The 18,385-nt window shown below is 35.7% G+C and overlaps 2 protein-coding genes across 3 annotated transcripts in view; both read right to left on the reverse strand.

Moving 5' to 3' along the window:
- The window catches only part of LOC122628691 (eukaryotic translation initiation factor 5B), a 30,091-nt gene extending 16,949 nt beyond the window's left edge, over positions 1-13,142 (reverse strand). Inside the window, exons 1-11 of the mRNA XM_043811220.1 lie at positions 12,818-13,142; positions 11,822-12,216; positions 11,565-11,748; positions 11,081-11,413; positions 10,798-11,007; positions 10,260-10,717; positions 9,955-10,172; positions 9,656-9,858; positions 9,240-9,505; positions 9,083-9,164; positions 8,818-8,999 (exon numbers count right to left, since the gene is read on the reverse strand). Of these exons, the coding sequence (XP_043667155.1) occupies positions 8,818-8,999; positions 9,083-9,164; positions 9,240-9,505; positions 9,656-9,858; positions 9,955-10,172; positions 10,260-10,717; positions 10,798-11,007; positions 11,081-11,413; positions 11,565-11,748; positions 11,822-12,216; positions 12,818-12,851 (2,565 nt within the window). The 5' untranslated portion in view covers positions 12,852-13,142. The remainder of the gene's footprint in view (positions 1-8,817; positions 9,000-9,082; positions 9,165-9,239; positions 9,506-9,655; positions 9,859-9,954; positions 10,173-10,259; positions 10,718-10,797; positions 11,008-11,080; positions 11,414-11,564; positions 11,749-11,821; positions 12,217-12,817) is intronic.
- A 2,066-nt stretch (positions 13,143-15,208) lies between these two features.
- LOC122628765 (putative inorganic phosphate cotransporter) overlaps positions 15,209-18,385 on the reverse strand; it is a 9,787-nt gene continuing 6,610 nt past the window's right edge. For both annotated transcript variants that reach the window (XM_043811379.1, XM_043811380.1), the window contains exons 2-4: positions 17,474-17,697; positions 16,156-17,053; positions 15,209-16,058 (exon numbers count right to left, since the gene is read on the reverse strand). In XM_043811379.1, the coding sequence (XP_043667314.1) occupies positions 15,721-16,058; positions 16,156-17,053; positions 17,474-17,697 (1,460 nt within the window). In that variant the 3' untranslated portion in view covers positions 15,209-15,720. The remainder of the gene's footprint in view (positions 16,059-16,155; positions 17,054-17,473; positions 17,698-18,385) is intronic.

Below are 18,385 nucleotides of genomic sequence, written 5' to 3' on the forward strand. Positions count from 1 at the left end.
GAGCGATTAAAATTTAGATTTAGGATGAACGATTTATCGTCGCATAAGAAGAAAATGCATACATGCATATATATATATATATATATATATATATATTGTGTGTACATATGTAATATATAAGTATATATGTAATATATAAGTATATGTATATATGTATATGTATATATTAAATCTTCCGTATACGTTCTCTTTTCACGTGTAACACTCACACGAATAAACGATCGTGTAGAGAAGACACGTGCATACAAACGTATGAAAGAGAAAGATAGAGAGATAGATACAGATGAGAGAGAGAGAGAGAGAGAGAGAGAGAGAGAGAGAGAGAGAGAGAGAGAGAGAGAGTACGAAGAGACAGACGATGTGACGTAAAAATAACTTGTGACGCATGCCGTCCGGATTCGGCCGGGCGGTGCGACGAGACGCAACGCGTAGAAATAAACGCACCGATGGGGACCTACAAACAAGCTATTCGGCGGCGTCAACCAAGGCGCCATTTAATCATCCCTGCCTATCCTTACCAGCGTACTTATATGAATATATACGTATATACATACATGCGTACTCTCGCGGCGTGTTCCTAATATCAGAGAAAATTCCGGAATGCGTAAATTTTCTTTGTATTTCATCTTCTCTCTTTTCTTTTTTTTTTTAAACACCGTTTATATATGGATATATGCATTTACGTATATATACATCATGTATAACGATGACATAGAAAGAAAGAAAGATGGAGAACGAAAGAGAGAGAGAGAGAGAGAGAGAGAGAGAGAGAGAAAGAGAGAGAGAGAAACATAATCGAACGAAGATGATTGATTGTTTCTTTAAATTACGATTTAATTTTTTAAAGATTGATAATATACATCAAGTGTAGAGAGAGAGAGAGAGAGAGAGAGAGAGAGAGAGAGAGAGAGAGAGAGAGAAGGAGAGAATGAAAAAAGTTGGTTGTTATTCGACTATCGAAAAAAAGAAAGAAAGAAAAAAAGAAAAGGGAAAAAGAAAAGAAAGAAAAAAAAGGAAAAAAAAAAGAAGAGAAGGAAAAAGGGGAAAAAAGAAAAAAGATATGGACGAAAGCTGGTACGATCCATTTTGGTAGGCATTTACGAGATAACGTTGCTTTTTAGGACTTCCGGTGGATTTCTTCGAACGACCGACCAACCGACCGACCGACCGACCGACCGACCGACCGACCGACCGACCGACCGAGCGACCGACGGACCGAACGAACGAATGAACGAACGAACGATCTAACTTAAACCCCTACCTGCATACCTGAAGATCAAGGAGACAGAGAGGAATACGACGGGAGGATCATTGACCGAGTTCAACGAAGATTATGCGTGGGCCCCCATTAGAAAGTGGTAGGTATCCAAATTTGACATCGAAGGGAAGAGGTGGAAGCGAGAGGAGAAGGGAAAGAAAGAAAAAAAAAAAGAAAAAGAAAAAAGAGAACAAAATTTGAATTTCTTAATGATTTTAAACGAGGTATACCGCGAAGCTTCGATAAAGAAGGAAAAAGATCGAGCGGCGTTGGGAAGAGAGGTAGTAAAGAGAGGAAGAAGAAGAGGATGAAGAGGAGGAGGAGGAGGAGGAGGAGGAGGAGGAGGAGGATAAAGGGAAGGGGGGAGGAACGATCATTGGAGCAACGACGGACGGCAGATGTTACCAAGGAAAGAAATGTTGGTATAAACGGCAGGAAGTCGAGAGAGGGAGAGAGATAGATAGATAGATAGAGAGATAGAGAGAGAGAGAGAGAGAGAGAGAGAGAGAGAGAGAGAGAAGAGAGTCGACTTCCGGCATTTAAAATCAGCCGGTAGGGCACACAGATCCTCTATAGCCTCTCGTCGTAACAACGGAACGTTTCCCGAAGAAGGAAATGCTAATTTATTAAACTCGAGTTTGCTAAACTTGGCTCCTTCTCTACCTCTCATTTTCTCTCTCTCTCATTTTCTCTCTCTCTCTCTCTCTCTCTCTCTCTCTCTGTCTGTCTGTCTTTCTCTCTCTTTCTCTCTTTATCTATCTCTGTGGCATCCTGTCTTACCGGTAGTGACGTCGAATTTGATTTCGTGATCGTAACTTATTTAACTAGCTCGATAACGGAGACGAAATTAGAAAGAGAATAAACGAGCAAGAGAGAGAGAGAGAGCCAGACAGAGAGAGGAAAATTAATCTGTAGAAATTTAATAAGAAAATATTTTCTCGATATTAGTTTGAAAAAAAAGAAGAAAAAATAGAAAATAGAAAAGAAGTGAAAGGAAAAGAAAGGAAAAAAGAAAAAAAAAGATAATAAAAAATAATAAATTCTTCCTCAGGAACTCTAATTAAGAATTTTAATTATCTCTCTTCTTTTACTCTTTCCTCTCCTTCTCTCTCTCTCTCTCTCTCTCTCTCTCTCTCTCTCTCTCTCTCTCGTTTCTCTTTTCATATTCGCGTGGCTTCCGTTGAATCATGAAAACGCGCGCGGATATATCGCGACTTGTAAAAGGCCGCGATGCCGGTGCATATATGTATACATATACAGTCGGTAGACCGGCGTACATTCGCGTGTCTGCACCCCGCATCCGCTCCCATGTCCCTGCGCGTAGTCGAGACTTATATACAACACCACACGGTTAAAAACAATGCGAGGAAACGAGCCATCTTTTCCTGCTGCGTTGCCGTTTGCCGTTTGCCGTTGCCGATGCACATAGAGAGAAAGAGAGAAAGAGAAAAGGAGCTGCTCCTTCGTCCGCTCTCTTAGGTGCACTTGACGCAGGATGCAGTATTGAAAGAACCAGTACATATAATACGATAAAAGTGAATGTGTGTGTGTGTGTGTGTGTGAGAGAGAGAGAGAGAGAGAAACGTCAAAAGTTAAAATTACATTGGAGTTTCGGGTAATGCAAATGAAAATAAATGTTTATATTAAGAGTTACATTGTTTACTTTGCAACATCAATTTTTACTGTGTTAAGAGAAAGATACTTTAGTTTGTATATGTATTTTTTTTTATATATTTTGTATAGCTATATTTGATAATAGGATCGTATGTTGCATATACGTATGGGTACATTCAAGTGAATGAGTTAAAGGGCGAAAAGGAGAGAGAGAGAAACAGAGAGAGAAAGAGAGAGAGAGAGAGAGAGAGAGAGAGAGAGAGAGAGAGAGAGAACATTAGAAGTTAAAGTAATATTCGAGTTTCGAGTAATGTAACGAAAATGAATTTTTATATTAGAAATGAAATTATATTATATTTCGTTATTTTCCGACGTCAATTTTTGTACCGTTAAGAGAAAGATAACCATTTTTTTTTTTTTTTTAATATTCTTTTGTAATATCTTATTTTATTTATTTTTAAATATTTTTTTCAACAGTTCTTTGTAATATCGTTGCAAATACCTTTTTAAATGTTTCATGAAATATTTTTTGTAGAGCTGCATTAGTATGCATATACATATAATAGGATTATGTGTTGCATATGATATGCATAGATGTATTGCAACAACTGCATATGCAATAATTTCCTCGTATTATATGCATACATGTATATGACAGATATAACGCATAGATAAGTCTTGTAACAATTGCATATGCAACAATTTTTACATATCTGTATTATATATATATATATATATATACACACATATTGTATATAAAAATATAATGCAAGTAGACGTATATAGTAAGTGCATATGCAACAACACTTTTTATTACACGTATAAAAAGAATATTAATATATAGATATGTAAATATGAGAAAACTGTTCGCATTCTTTTATGCAACTATGTATATCGAAATGTATTGTATTAACAAACGAATTAATTTTCATTAATCGTCATTATAAATAAGAAATAAAAGTCCTATCGACGTCGTAGAATCAAATCGAATCGAATGGAATCGAATCGAATCGAATCGAGTCAAGTCGAGTCGAGTCGAGTCGAGTCGAGTCGAGTCAACGTCGAGTCGAGTCGAGTCGATTGCGTGAGCAAAACGATGAATCGCGAACGAGCGAACGAAAGAAGAAATGAACGACCTTACCGAATTAACGATTCTTATCAAGCGTCTTCCTGTCCTCGTCCTGTTTAAACGAACAGTATCGGAATCGATAGTTAACCGGGACACGCACTACCTTCTTGGAAGTAACTAGCTAACACGCAAGCTGATTAATAATCGTTCGTCGATACAAAAAGAAATTGCCAGTACGAGCACGAATCATTTTTCCGAGCATTCAAAATAATCTAAGCAATTTGATCTAAGAACTCTTTCTAAAATATTATCTTCTATCTCTTAATTAAATATATTAAAAAAAAAAAAAAAAAAAAAATCTTTCTTTTTTCGTTTCTTCAAAATTTCATATCTATCGATACAATTGTAATCTTTTCAATTAGATCCAAGAATTCGAACAATTTGATCTAAGAACTCTTTTTATTATCTTTCAACGCTGATCGAATGTATCAGAATAAAAGATTTCTTTTTTCAAAATCTCATATCGATTATCGTAATTTTGATCTTTTCAATTCGATCTAAAAATATCTTAATCTGGATTGTTTGATCTAAAACCTTGTACTATTTTCTAACCGATTAAATATTTGGACGAAAATGTTTTCAAAATTTCATATTGGTCAATATATTTCTAAACCAATCAATTCGAACTATATGTATCTTCGATACACACACACAGACACATATATCTTAGATACCTTAATATCTTAATATCTTAGATACACACACATTATATGAAGAATTTATGTTAATTATATGTAACCTTAATTATAAAATACTAATCCAAATAAATCTTATGCAGTCTTATTTCATTCTTTCTCATAGCAAAAATTTAAATTTCAACCTCATATACAAAAGTAATTGTTTCTTAAATATATCTACATCAATATATAATATATTTTACATTAAAATACGAAATCGTATTACAACTTTAATATCGTATAACATTTCTTTTAAATTAAAACAAAAATTTTGTTACAGAAGATTCAAATCGTATTGCTCGTATCCTCTCTAACGTTTCAATCGAGATAAACAATATTTTGTAAAAGTTTGTACGAAAGTAACCGCTCGCGTTAAACCATATTCTCTCTCTCTCTCTCTCTCTCTCTCTCTCTCTCTCTCTCTCTCTCGCTCTGTCTGTCTGTCTTTCTCTCTCCAACATTCTCGAGTAAACACGTAAAGAATATTAAGATAGCGTTGCTTGGAAATCTCCAAAAATCGTCTTTTATCACCTGCCGATGTGATTTTGTGAAAGTGCTATCATGCAACCCTCCTCGTCCCAACAAAAAAAAAGAAAAAAAAAAGAAAAAGAAAAAGAGGTCGCTCCTATCTCTTTATCTCTTGACTTCGACGAAAGTCAAAAACTCGAGTTTCGATCGAGAGAAACGAAAAAAGAAAAAATAAGAGAAAAAGAAAAATAAGAAGAGAGAGAGAGAGAGAGAAATAACGAGTGTGCGTATCTGTACGACGAAACGTAAGAGTACATAGATCGTTATAAAGGAAGAAGAAACGAGGAGAGTATAATTTCACGATTACCTAGTACGATCTAGCGGGGCTAGAAATCGTGCGATCTTTCGTCGTTATTAGAAGGAAGGAACGGGGATAAAAGAGAGATAGAGAAGTTCCTGTCTGTGTACGAGTTAGTAGGTATATAGATAAATACATGTAAGTGCGCGAACGCGTGTGTACGTAAGTGTATTCGTGTGTGTGTGTGTGTGTGTGTGTGAGAGTGAGAGAGAGAGAGAAAGAAAGAGAAAGAGAGAGGAGAAGAGGGAAGAAAGAGGAAAAGAAGGAAAGAAATATCCGGCGGTTCCCATACGGGCCGTGGAGCGCAAAAATGAATCGACGGATGCGACGTAATGAGAAATTGCATTTCCTGGTTATAATAATCGAACAAGTGAAAAAGAAAAGTGGTGCATTGCACTTTTTTGTAAGCGTGCATTGCTTTCGCTTACAAAAAAGAAAAGAAAAGAAAAGAAAAGAAAAGAAAAGAAAAGAAACGAAAAAGAGAAAGAAGGAAAAAAGGAAATCAAAGAAAATTAAAAGAAGAAGAAAAAAAAAAGAATAAAAGAATCATACGCTTTTCTACTTTTGAAAAGATACAGAAATCGTGTGCTCTCCTTTAATGGACATCCTATGTATATCGACATACTTATACAAGCACGTATCATTCTCATACATATAAATATTCGAGTGTATATATGTATGTATATACACAGATACACATATCACGTAGAGTACGTGCAGTTTCATTAACGAGTATTCACTCCTTTTCGGTTGTGCATAACCCTTTATGCCGAAAAGGCAAACGATTCGAGAATCCTCCGTCCCTCCGTCCCTCCCACCCTCCGACCGTCCGTCCACCCACGGTACTCTCGCTCCCAGTGTGGGCAGTTTCCTGTACGTTGGTCACGTATTCCTTTTTTTCAGCCTACACACATCCGTGCGCGCGTGCGTGCGTGCGCGAGCAAGCTTCGACGAACGAACGAACGAACGAACGAACGAACGAACGAACGAACGAACGAACGAAAGGGGGAGAAGGAAGGAAGAGAAGGAGGAGAAGGAGAATGAGGAGGAGAAAAAGAGGAGAGAGGGTTCCTCATGTTGGAAGCTCGCTCTTATACATATATACATATATACATACATACATGTGCACGGTGTTCCTTCGTCCCTTTCCAAACATATGTATATATACAGACATATCGTACTTATTTGGAGTCCCCACGTGAGATTGTTACACGTGTGTGAATATATGTGTATGTATATGCGTGTATTCTGTATACGGAGGACGTAGTCGATAGGCTATACGTGTACGCGCTGTCGCTCGTACGTCTATATACATAGCTACCTCTTCGGCTGTGCGTGCATGCGATAAACGTGACGTCACGTAGCCGCGTGATCGTGCGAGATAGAGTGGGGGGGAGAGCCCATTCATAACCCGAGCAAGGACAGCCTTAAGGCCGCCTCGGACGATACGTTACTTCGATTAGTAACAAACCAACATTCTCTCTCTCTCTCTCTTTCTCTCTCTCTCTCTCTTCCTCTCTCTCTCTCTCTTTCTTTCTTTCATTTTCATTCTTTCTGTTTTTTTTTCTCTATCGTATATTCTAACCTTTTAAAAAATCGTGAAAATCGTGGTAAACGCTTCAAAGAAAATAATTTTATGGTGAAAGCGAAAAGAAAATTATATACTTTGTTCTCTACGAATTATCGATCACTAATAAATACAATATTTCGATATCGAAGAAATTAATGATTAAATATTACAAATATATATATATATATATCTTAATCGCGTAGCTACGATATGCGAAACAATCTCTACTCATATCCATTCTCTACTAATATCTATCATTAATAAACACATTTCAATATCAAAGAAATTTATAAATATAAATATATATATCTTTCTCTCTTTCGATCACGCAGTTACAATATTCGATATAACCTCTACTCGTTTACAAAATGGCGGCTTCCCGTTAACGTGAATTTTACCTATAGAAATAAAAAATATTTGACGATTTCCTTTTCTTTTTTTCTCTTTTCTTTTCCCATATACGGTATATAATTGAAATCAAATATTTTTTATACGTTGATACGTCCTAAACCGATAGACGCAAAGTTCAAATCTATCCCCCCTCTCTTTCTTTCTCGCATGGCGGTGAATGCGCAATTAAGACACCCTGTAGAAGACTACGAGGCGTGCCCACGGATGTACCGCACGGCTGATAGCACGATGGATCACGACTACAAGCACCGTGTGCGACCAATGAGCCGTATCCTGCTAAACTGTTAAGAAGGAAGTGGTTCGTTGCTGCTCACTCTCTCTCTCTCTCTCTGTTATACCCTTCTGTTCTTGTCTCTCTCTCTCTCTCTCTCTCTCTCCCTCTATCACTCCTCTCCTGCCTTGAGCGACGACGAACACGCGTTCGTTTGCGATGCGTGTGTACGACTAGCCCTGCCTGCCTGCCTGCCTTCCTTCCCTCTTTATTTTTCTTTCTCTTTCCCTCTCTTTCTCGCTACTTTGCTCCCTACCTCTTCTCTCTCTCTCTCTCTCTCTCTCTCTCTCTCTCTCTCTTACATCTACCATTGTACCTTATATCCTTTTCTCAACCATTTCGTAACACATCGATCGCTTGCAAGACACTAGAGTTTTTGCGGTTATAAAATTTTGCAAAAAGAACCAATTCCAACAACGACAAAGCTATACGCGCAACGGAACAGGTTGCATCGTTGTTCGTATGTACATGTACGTTGAAAAAAATGGAGTTTTACCTTTCCAATGGTTTTATCGTTCATCGTTCGTTCTACTCTTACGTGCGATTATTTAAGAGATAAAAGAAAGAAAAAGGAGAGAAAAGAAAGAGAATTTTTTTTTTGTTTTTTTTTTGTTTTAGTAACTCGTAAGATATTAGTTAAAATTTATGCATTGTGTGTAATATTTCCAATTAATAGCGGGATAAAAATTCGTATGAACAATACTAATTGCTTACGATCGTTCATTCTCCTTCCATCGTGTCCTTTTTTTTTATGTTTAATATCCGATGATTCTTCGAAGTTATCGAATTAATAAATTTTTCGTTCGGTTTTACGTTAACGCGACGAACCTTCGCCGTCTTTTACGACTGATCGCGACATCTAGTGAAAGAGTTAAGCTTGAAACCAAAAAAAAAAAAAAAGAAGAAAAACGGAAAGAAAAAAATGACACGCGGCGACATCTAGTTCATTTTTTAAGACACATAAAAGATCGTTTATCGACGCACATAGGTACGGTAGAAATCACACACACACATATATATATATATAAAATTTGTTTTCTAAATTTGTCGATATCACTCACCGGAATTTTGCTGCTTCTAAGGAAATCTAACAAAGCTTCTAATGCACCCAATGTTGATGCTTGGACGTATACACCTCTTTCGGCAAGTCGTATATTTCCAAGAGCACTGCTGAGTTCTTTCGATATTTCTTCTTTAAGGACATCGACTTCGTCTGGTTTTTGAGCGACTTGAAGATTCAATCCTAAACGAGAAGATATATAAAGGAATATTGTTAGCTTGGTCGAATTAATTTTATAACAATAATTAACGTTTATTCGAATATACCTGCAATAGCTTTTTCTAAATCCTTCGCAGCGATCTTAACACCTTGCGCGGCCATGACTTCGCGATGCTCGATATATGCATTCTAACGAATAATAAGAACGTATAATAAAGAAAATATAGGATCATAATTGGATAATAAATCATTTAAACGACCAACCTTTACTCTTAATTCTTTTAACGGTTGCGGCATAAGAAGGGAACGAATTTGTGTAACTATAGGTCCATCAGTTCCCGCGACTATCATCGTATCACCTTCCTTCAACATACCATTGACTAGAATACAATCTATCGTAGTTCCTAAGCCAGGTAATGCTTTAACCTCTAGTACAGTAGCTTGAAGCTCTTCGCTGTACATTAGTCTCTTAGCTAACGGGCCCTGGGAAGCATCGACTATTAATGCTAGCAAATTTCCCATGCCCTCACCTACATGATAGAAGAAGAAAAAAAAAAAGAAAAAAGAAGAGAAAGAAAAAAAAAAAGGAAATTGTACATGTACATCATTTTCTCAGACTCTCGATACATTGAATTCGATTATGACTATAAATTAATACGATTATTTCTAATAGCACGTACCTGTTATGGCACTCGTAGGAACTAAAGACACGTAACTACGTGGATCCGGATTTTCATAAAACAACGCTGCGTTTAGGCCCTGCTCGGCAAATTGCACTATAACGTCCTTCGAACGTTTCTCAAATTCCCGTTGCGTATTAATAGCTTGACTTTTTATAATATCCTGAACATCCTTTCGATTCATCGTTTGCCAATCGTACAACCTGTCCGAAGAAAATATCTAACGTTTAATAATATCGATTCGTTTAACAACGTGCAGATTACCATTGATATCGTAAAACGATCAATCTTTTAATTACCTGTCGATCTTATTAAGAGCAACAACGAACGGACACTTCTTAGCTTTCAATAAATTTATACTTTCGATCGTTTGTGGTTCCAAGCCATGCATAATGTCCACCACTAGAATTGCTATATCGCAAAGAGAAGATCCTCGACTCCTAAGATTACTGAAGGATTCGTGACCAGGCGTATCTATTATTAAAAGTCCCGGTATCTTAAATATCTTATCAGCGAACTGTGTAAAAAGAAGAAAGGAAAAAGAGAGTGAGTTGATTAGGATATAATCTGTGGGAGAAAAAAATCTTTGCAACGATGTACTTACACCCTTCACATGTTTCGTTGACTCTTGTATAGCATCAATGGGTACATTGGTAGCACCGATTTGTTGAGTAATACCACCTGCTTCGCCATCTTGCACGTTGGTTCTTCTTAATTTATCGAGAATCTTTGTTTTTCCTGTATCTACATGACCCAAAACACAAACAACAGCTGCTCTTAAATTATCTAACGATTTTTTTTTCTCTGCTTCGATTCGACGATTTTGTATACGTTCTTGCGCACGTTCCTTCTTACGTGCGGCATCCGGTACCTTATCTTCCAATCCACTATCTTCCTCGCTCTCATCTTCGGATTCCGATTCACTCTCGCTTTCACTTTCGGACTCGCTTTCTGACGTTTCTTTCTTCTCCAAGTCCGCTTCCAATTGCGACTTATCTTGATGATCGGATAAAATCGTTTCCTTGGTTTCCTCGGGCGTTTTCGACGCTTCGTCCGACTTATCTATGTTATTAACATCTTCTTTTGTAACGACAGGGGACAATAAGAATGACAAATGCGAGAAAATATATAAAGATTGTTACCTTCCTCTTCCTGTTCGTCGCCGCTACTTTCAGCATCCCACGAGTCCTTTACCTCCTCTTCCTTTTTCTCGCTTACATCCTTTGGCGTTTGATCAACTATTTCAACTTGAACTCGATCCGTATCCGTTTCGGTATCTTCCGATTTCTTATCATCTTTTTCTTCCACGCTCACTTGTTGTTTTATCTTATTTTGTTGTCTTACTCTCGTTCCTAACAAAACGAATTATCAAGTCGAAGAACGGTTATTAATCGTTCATTGGAAAATATTCGTTTGGAAACGTACCTGCCCTAGGTTTCTTATCTCCCACATCAGGCAAATCTAAACCCTGAGCTTTAAGAGCATCGATCATGGCTTGAGCTCTAGCTCTATCTTGTTTCTGCTTTGTAGTTAAAAGTTTTCCTTCGGCTTTCAATCTTTCTTTCCTTTGCTTTTCCTTCAATTTTTTTCTTTCCTTCCGTTCTTGTTCCAATTGAAGTTGTTCTAATCTAGCTTTCTCCCGTAATTCTTCTTGCCTTATCCTTTCTTCCTCCTCTCGTTTTAATCGTTCTTCCTCCTCCTTTAATTTTCTTAAAGCCTCTTGCATAGCAGCGATGGTCTTCTTACCCGGTCCTTTAGCTGAATCATAAGTTTATTTATATAACATAAATGTAGAAATATATTATTTATGTAGAAATTGTTTGTTGGGATCCTCTTAGTACGTGGAAATCATATTTAGAAATATTGCGTAAAGTCGTGCAAGTGTAAGGAACAAAGTGTAACGAAATACCTTTTTCTTTAGCTTCCTCTTTAGCACCTTTCTTCTTCTTCTTCTTTCCTTCCTCAGCTTCACCCGCATCTCCCTCGGCTTCCGCAGTATTAGGTACTTTCTCTTCCACATTTTTCTCATTTAGCTTTTCGTTACTTTCAGGTTTTTTCGTTACTTCACCGCTCTCAGCTTTTTTGGTAGCCTCCTGCGATCAAATTTGTTATCGATTAAATTACATATCGTATGCTAACGACGCGTTTGAAATTTCTCTTACTCACTGCTTTTTTTAGAGCCAATTTCTTTTGCTTCTCTCGTTCCTTCTTTTCTTTCTTTTTTTGAGCTGCAGTTTTTACGGTACCACCTTCCATATCGTCATCGGCGGTAACGCTTGCGTCGTCGACAGCCGCTTCATTATTAACGTCGTTTTTCGAATCTTCCTTTACATCCTTATTTTCACCTTTATCCTTTTTCTTATCCTTCTTTGCTTTCTTCTTTTTATCCTCGTCGACTTTTTGTTCCGATTCATCTTTCACTTCTTTATTATCTTTAATTTCTTTAACATCCTTTATATCTTTAACATCTTTGACAGGTGCTTTCTGTCCAGAATATTCCAATTCTAATTCTGCCAAAACTTTCTCTATGTCTTCGTCGCTATCATTACGCTTTCTTCTTGCTATTCATACGGATAAATACTTTTTTAGTTTATAACCATCTTGTCTTATGATACCAATATCATACATTAAGAATTAATCATAAAGCGTTAAATCATGTATAACGTTTTAAAAAGATAGTAACATACGCACATGCAATGTATAAAATTCAAATATTTATGATAATGTCAAGAAAAAATTCAATTCGTTAGAATTGGCAACATATATCTGTAATAATAAATTATATAAATATTCATTTCCTCGCATTTGAAATATGTTGCTATTCTATTATTTCACATATTATAGAGAAAATATAGACGTTATAAAATGAACAATGTAATCTATAAAATAATCGTACAATTCTTTCAATGTACAATACTTCATCGAATTTCTAATAGATAGATTATTACGAAAAGTTACGTAAATACAATATATCGAGACGAAATGTTGGTTACATGAAGCACATATGTTATCGGCAGGATTGAGGTTAAACGAAAAGCAGACGACAGTTGTTAGATCGAAAAATAGCTTTCGATTTATGTAATAACATATACGTGGATTAATATAAACATTGTCTGTTATAAAATTAAATGATATAAAAATGACTAGTAAATGTTTCCTCACCCTTTTTCCCTTTTTTCGGTTGAGATTCCTGCATCTTCCACTGATTTCGAGGAACAACTTTCTTTTATACAATAAGTATTTTTTTTCGTTCCGAATTTCTTAATTTATTAAATTTTATTACGTTTTCAATCGTCCTTTCTATCATACGGATGATATCTGTATGCAGATCCTTTTGTACTCTGATCACGAAAAAGGCTGTACACCTACGGTCAAATCATGCCATACATACTCCATATATACAATAAACGTTAGAGAATGGTCTGAAGTTGTTTAGAAATATCTTTAGTCAAATATCGTTTCACCACTGCAATCGCTCCCGATAGACTTTTATTATCGAATAATATCGATATTTTTAAAGATTTTCGCATTCTCTGATCTTAACCAATCACGTGAGGTATATTCCTACATCGTCGTACGTGATTGGCTTATAACTTTTACTTTATATATTACGCGAAAAAATGCATTTGAAATATTATTTTCTTATAAAATATTTCGAGAATAAATTATAATTATGTTTCATCCCTGTATATAGATACGTAAATTAATTCTTAACGTAACCAAACGTAAATGAGAAAAGAATTGAATGTTCCCTGAAGGAACGTCTGCCATTGGCTCATTCTATCGGCGTCAACCAATCAGCTTGCAGTATAATAATGCTTACGAATATACAATCGTTAAAATTAACCAATCAATATCGTTGTCTTGTGTTACGTCACGAAAGCGCTAAGCGTATCTTTTTTAATCTAGTAAATTAACATGCATTGAAATAAAAACTAAAATCTACTCTTAATTTTAAAGATTATTTAATAGTATGTTTACATTGCTATATAAAGTCTCAAAGGTAAACGGATATGATTATTAAAATAGAGTATCAAATAATTATTTAACAGGAAATAGATAGAATAAAGTGGAATCAAGTTTAATCTATTCGATGTTATCAGGAATTCGATAAGAAGTTCCGATTTAATTAATTAAAAGATTAATACAATCTAAAACAAGTAAAGTCATCATTTTTCTTTTCTTTCTCTTTTTTTTTTTCTTAATATATATTTGAAAAATGTACATTATAAAGTTATCAAGTATGGAAAATTTACAATTAAATTCTATATCTGTTAACTACATTGCTCTTCAATATGATGTTATCCGATATTGTCTACCAATTAAGACCACGTTAAAAGTACTCTCATTTATAAAATCATGAGGTATTGACCACTTAATATATATGTACACATACATACTGTAATCAATCTAAATTTTATCAAGATCATAAGGATATTGATGGTTTCATTTATATATTTATATATGTAATCAATCTAGATTTTATCTTTGAGTGATCTAAGAACTTATCAATTTAAAGTACCATTGGGTGTAAAGTATTATTCAATAAAGGAATTTTATAAATTACGTTATATATCGTAATACATTATACTTATTCGTATAAAAAAAAAAAAAAAAAAAAAAAAGAAACGAAAGAAAACAAAGAACAATCGAATATTTCCGATATTACAAATTAACAAATTGATTGAAGAATTTTATTATTCTTATATTTTTTTTTTCTTTATTTATTTTTTTTTTATTTTTTGAGAAATCTTCCAACTCGATGCCTTATACAAAATATCACCATGCATGTTTTATTTACAAGTCTCGGAAAAGTCAAAGGTATTCTTTGTACTTTTCCGTAATTTATACATATACATACGCATATATATATATATATATATATATATATATATATATCTGCATATACATTAAATAATTCCTACATATAAAGTACATTCCTAAAATATTTCAAATATCGCCGAAATTTAACATTTTTGTATTTCGCAGCTCGAGTTTTTTTGCATTGCTAATTCGTCGATTGGGTAATGCAATTTGCGGCGGGGCTATTTCGAAGGAGCAATGAAAGGCAGCAAAGCGCGAAACACGTAACACAACATAGTGAAAGCATGTTATTACACGAATTACGACGCATATAGAATTCGAATCGACATTACCCAGTAACCATGTGTATAAGATAATAACTCGCTACGAATTAACATCCATCTTAATGCATTTACATTGCACAATTTTCTTTTACGGCGTTATTCAAATGAATAATATTTATCCGTAATTGATATATACTAATCTAATAAAATTACGCATATGCCGATCTCTTTTTCGCAAGATCGTTCGTCAAAATTAATTAATAATTAACATTACCGCATTGAACGGGAGCACGCAAAAATGAGAGCGCCGCTGAATGTCCGTTGTATGATGTAAAAAAAGAAAAAAAAAAAAAGAAAAAAGAAACAAAAAATCTTACAATTTCAATGTTCTCAATAGCACCCGTTGTCGTGTTATCAGTCTCCCTTTCTTGGACTCTTGATAAGAAAAATAATTTTTTTTGTTTTGTTTTCAAGCGAAATCGTTCTTTCGAACACTGCCTTCTTCAAAATGAATATTTTCAATTGAAATCAATGTAAATTATTTTGTCAAATAGAAATTTGTAAGATCTTTACGCGATATCAAGAAATTATCGAAATCTGAATCTTTACGACAGAAAACTTCAGATAGTCGATTTTTATAAAAGAAATTTGGATTATATAAAAGAACTGTAGATCAGTCCTGTTTTAATCGTAAGTACTCAAATCTAATCAAATTTAAATCCAAAATCGATCGATTCGATTGACGTTCGTCGTGTCGAGCAAGAGAGACAAAGAAAAAGAGAATACTTGAAGAAGAGTATGATCGCACGACCGAAGACACGAGGAGATCCAATTGTTTTTGCTAAAATTAAAATGACGAAAGAAAAAAAGAACAGAAAAAAAAGAAGGAAAGAAAAAAAAAATAACAAAGACGAAAGAAAAAAGAATTAAACGAGTGAAATCATTTCGACGAAGAATCATTTTCTCATCGCTTTGTGATTACGACGATATCTTTCCTGCTTTCTCTTGTTTCTCAATATCGTGTTTACGCCGCCTTTCCTCTCTATCTCTTCTTACGAATTCAGGATCATTCCAATATTGAACCTCTCCGCTCGCGTAAAATACGAAAATTAAATTGGTAACAACGAAAACAGCGAACACGACCCAAAATACGAGTCTCCATTCGGTCATCAATTCGTTCGGCGTAAGTGCTCTTACGATGTAAGGTGTAAAGATACCACTTAAAGCACCTATTCCATTTACCACAGCCATCAGCGAGCCGGAGTAATTCGGACTGAGATCAAGTCCGTTTACCTTCATGCCAGGATAGAAAGTACCTGTTGAAAGAAAGTATTTCGTTTCGTTTTGTTTTTCTATTTTTCTTTCGATTCTTTTCTTCTCCTGCCTTGGCAAAAATAAATAGATACAACATACCCATCAGAGTCATTCCGATGGTAAACATAACGACGACAATGGTCCTGTCACATTCGGCGTAGGATGCCCCAACTAAGAAAACACCAGGTCCAATGGAAGCTATCGTCGTCCCGAGTTTTCGTACGTTCGTTCGTGACATAAATCCACTTGTGATCATCTTGTCGGCCAACCAGGAAGATATTAAACTAGAAATCCACATGCAGAGATACGGAAGAGAGGACAAATAACCGTTGTTCTTGATCGAGAACTTCATTACGTTGTTCATGTACGTTGGGAGATCAGTGACCATCGTGAAGAAGCCCCAATCGTGACCAACTTGAGCGGCTACCAAAGCCCAAAATGGCACTGACGTGAACATGTGTCGCCACGGTACCAAAGGTGGTTTCTTATGTGTATGAGCGCTCATTCGGTCGTGCAAATATTTCAATTCGCGTTCGGAGATGAACGGATGCTCGTCCGGATTGTTATAACACAATATGATCCACATAATGAACCATAATACACCTACCGCACCAAAAACATAGAAAACCGCAGCCCAACCAATCGGTGAATCTTGAAGAATCACACCGGAAACGGAAGTACCGAAAACTGTGCCGAGTAAAGCACCAGCGAATACCAACGAGCCAAGTTTCGATCTCTCTTCCGGAGGTGTCCATTGCGCTAACATCGAGTTCAATGCAGGAAATGTCGTACCCTCGCCGAGACCCATCAAGAAACGTAAAATGGTAAGTGCAGTGGCTCCTCCCCATTCGACTGCGACCGGTGTTAAAAGTGTTGTCACTGCGGTAGAAAGAATTCCTAAACCGAGCGAGTACTTTCCACCGAATCTCTCAGCCAATAGACCTCCTGGCAGATGAGTGAGTATGTATCCCCAATAGAATGAAGACAATATCATGCTCTGATGTAGCAAAAGAAAGAAAGAAAAAAAGGATATATTAGTACATGTGTCTGCTTAGCAAAAAATGTAGATGAGTAGATGGATAGATGGATAGATGTGTAGATAGATAGATGGATGGATGGATGGATAGATAGATAGATAGATAGATAGATGGATAGATAGATAGATGGATGGATGGATGGATAGATAGATAGATAGATGGATAGATAGATAGATAGATAGAGAAAGAGAAAGAAAGAGAGTTAAGTGAAAATGAATAAAATTCGATCAAATGTTTGTGTCAAATTTCCAAATTGCATATATCGCACATAGAACTCTAGAATAGTATATATAAATATTTCGTTTTGTGTTCATATCATCAGAAGTAAAGAGGAAACATTATTGTCATACGTTCTTGATCGGTCAACTGGCTTTCCTCACCTGTTGTCCTACGCTCCAATCGTAAGTGCCAGATAGTTTCTGCTCTACCGGTTGATCTTCTTGAAAAACAGGACAAGTATTGTCGAGCGAGGCATTTGTTGTTTTATTACTAGGTATGACCATTTGCGTCAAGGCGATCGACAGGCATACTCTCATGACGTAGGCATTGAAGATCGCAAAAAAGCCCATCACGGCAAATACCAAACGTTGCGGTACTCCCGCACCTAAAACAAAACCGGTAACACATTCGCTGTGTTTAGAATCGAATGATCGAACGATCTAGTGACTTGAATTCTACATATCGTTAGAGACGTGAACGTTCGATCATAGAATTCCAAACGATTGCATTCACCGTTGCCTTCTATCGATTTGGTTAACATTACATACATACATATATACGTGTATATTGTATATACGAATAAAATATATGATCGAGGCTGCACTATGCAAGATTTTTTTTCTCTTATATTTATTCTTTTTTCTCCATTTCTTTAGCTTCCCCTTCTTCGTTAATTTTTTTCTCTTTTTCTTTTTCTTTCTTTGCGGAATGATCGACCATGATATAAGCGGTACACGGTAGTCGATCGAAAAATCCTCGACATCTATTTACAAATTTATTTCCGTCTTCCTTATTATACCAATTAGACATTTAAACGGCATCGGATTTCTAATACCGATTTGATAGAAAATTTAATCGTTTGCAACCAATCGAGATTTAACAATTACTTGTAAACATGATTATACAAATGTTAATACGTAATCGTTCAAAATTAATTCACTAATCTATTATTAAGAATAGCGAGAAAGAAAGAGAGAGAGAGAGAGAGAAAGAATGATTCACGTCAAAACGTAGGATATTGAAAACCGAGGTCACATCGTAATACCAAGAGAGGCATCAAAATTCGAAGGACA

The sequence above is a fragment of the Vespula pensylvanica genome, chromosome 4 (assembly GCF_014466175.1).
Source record: "Vespula pensylvanica isolate Volc-1 chromosome 4, ASM1446617v1, whole genome shotgun sequence".
Lineage (NCBI taxonomy): Eukaryota > Metazoa > Arthropoda > Insecta > Hymenoptera > Vespidae > Vespula > Vespula pensylvanica.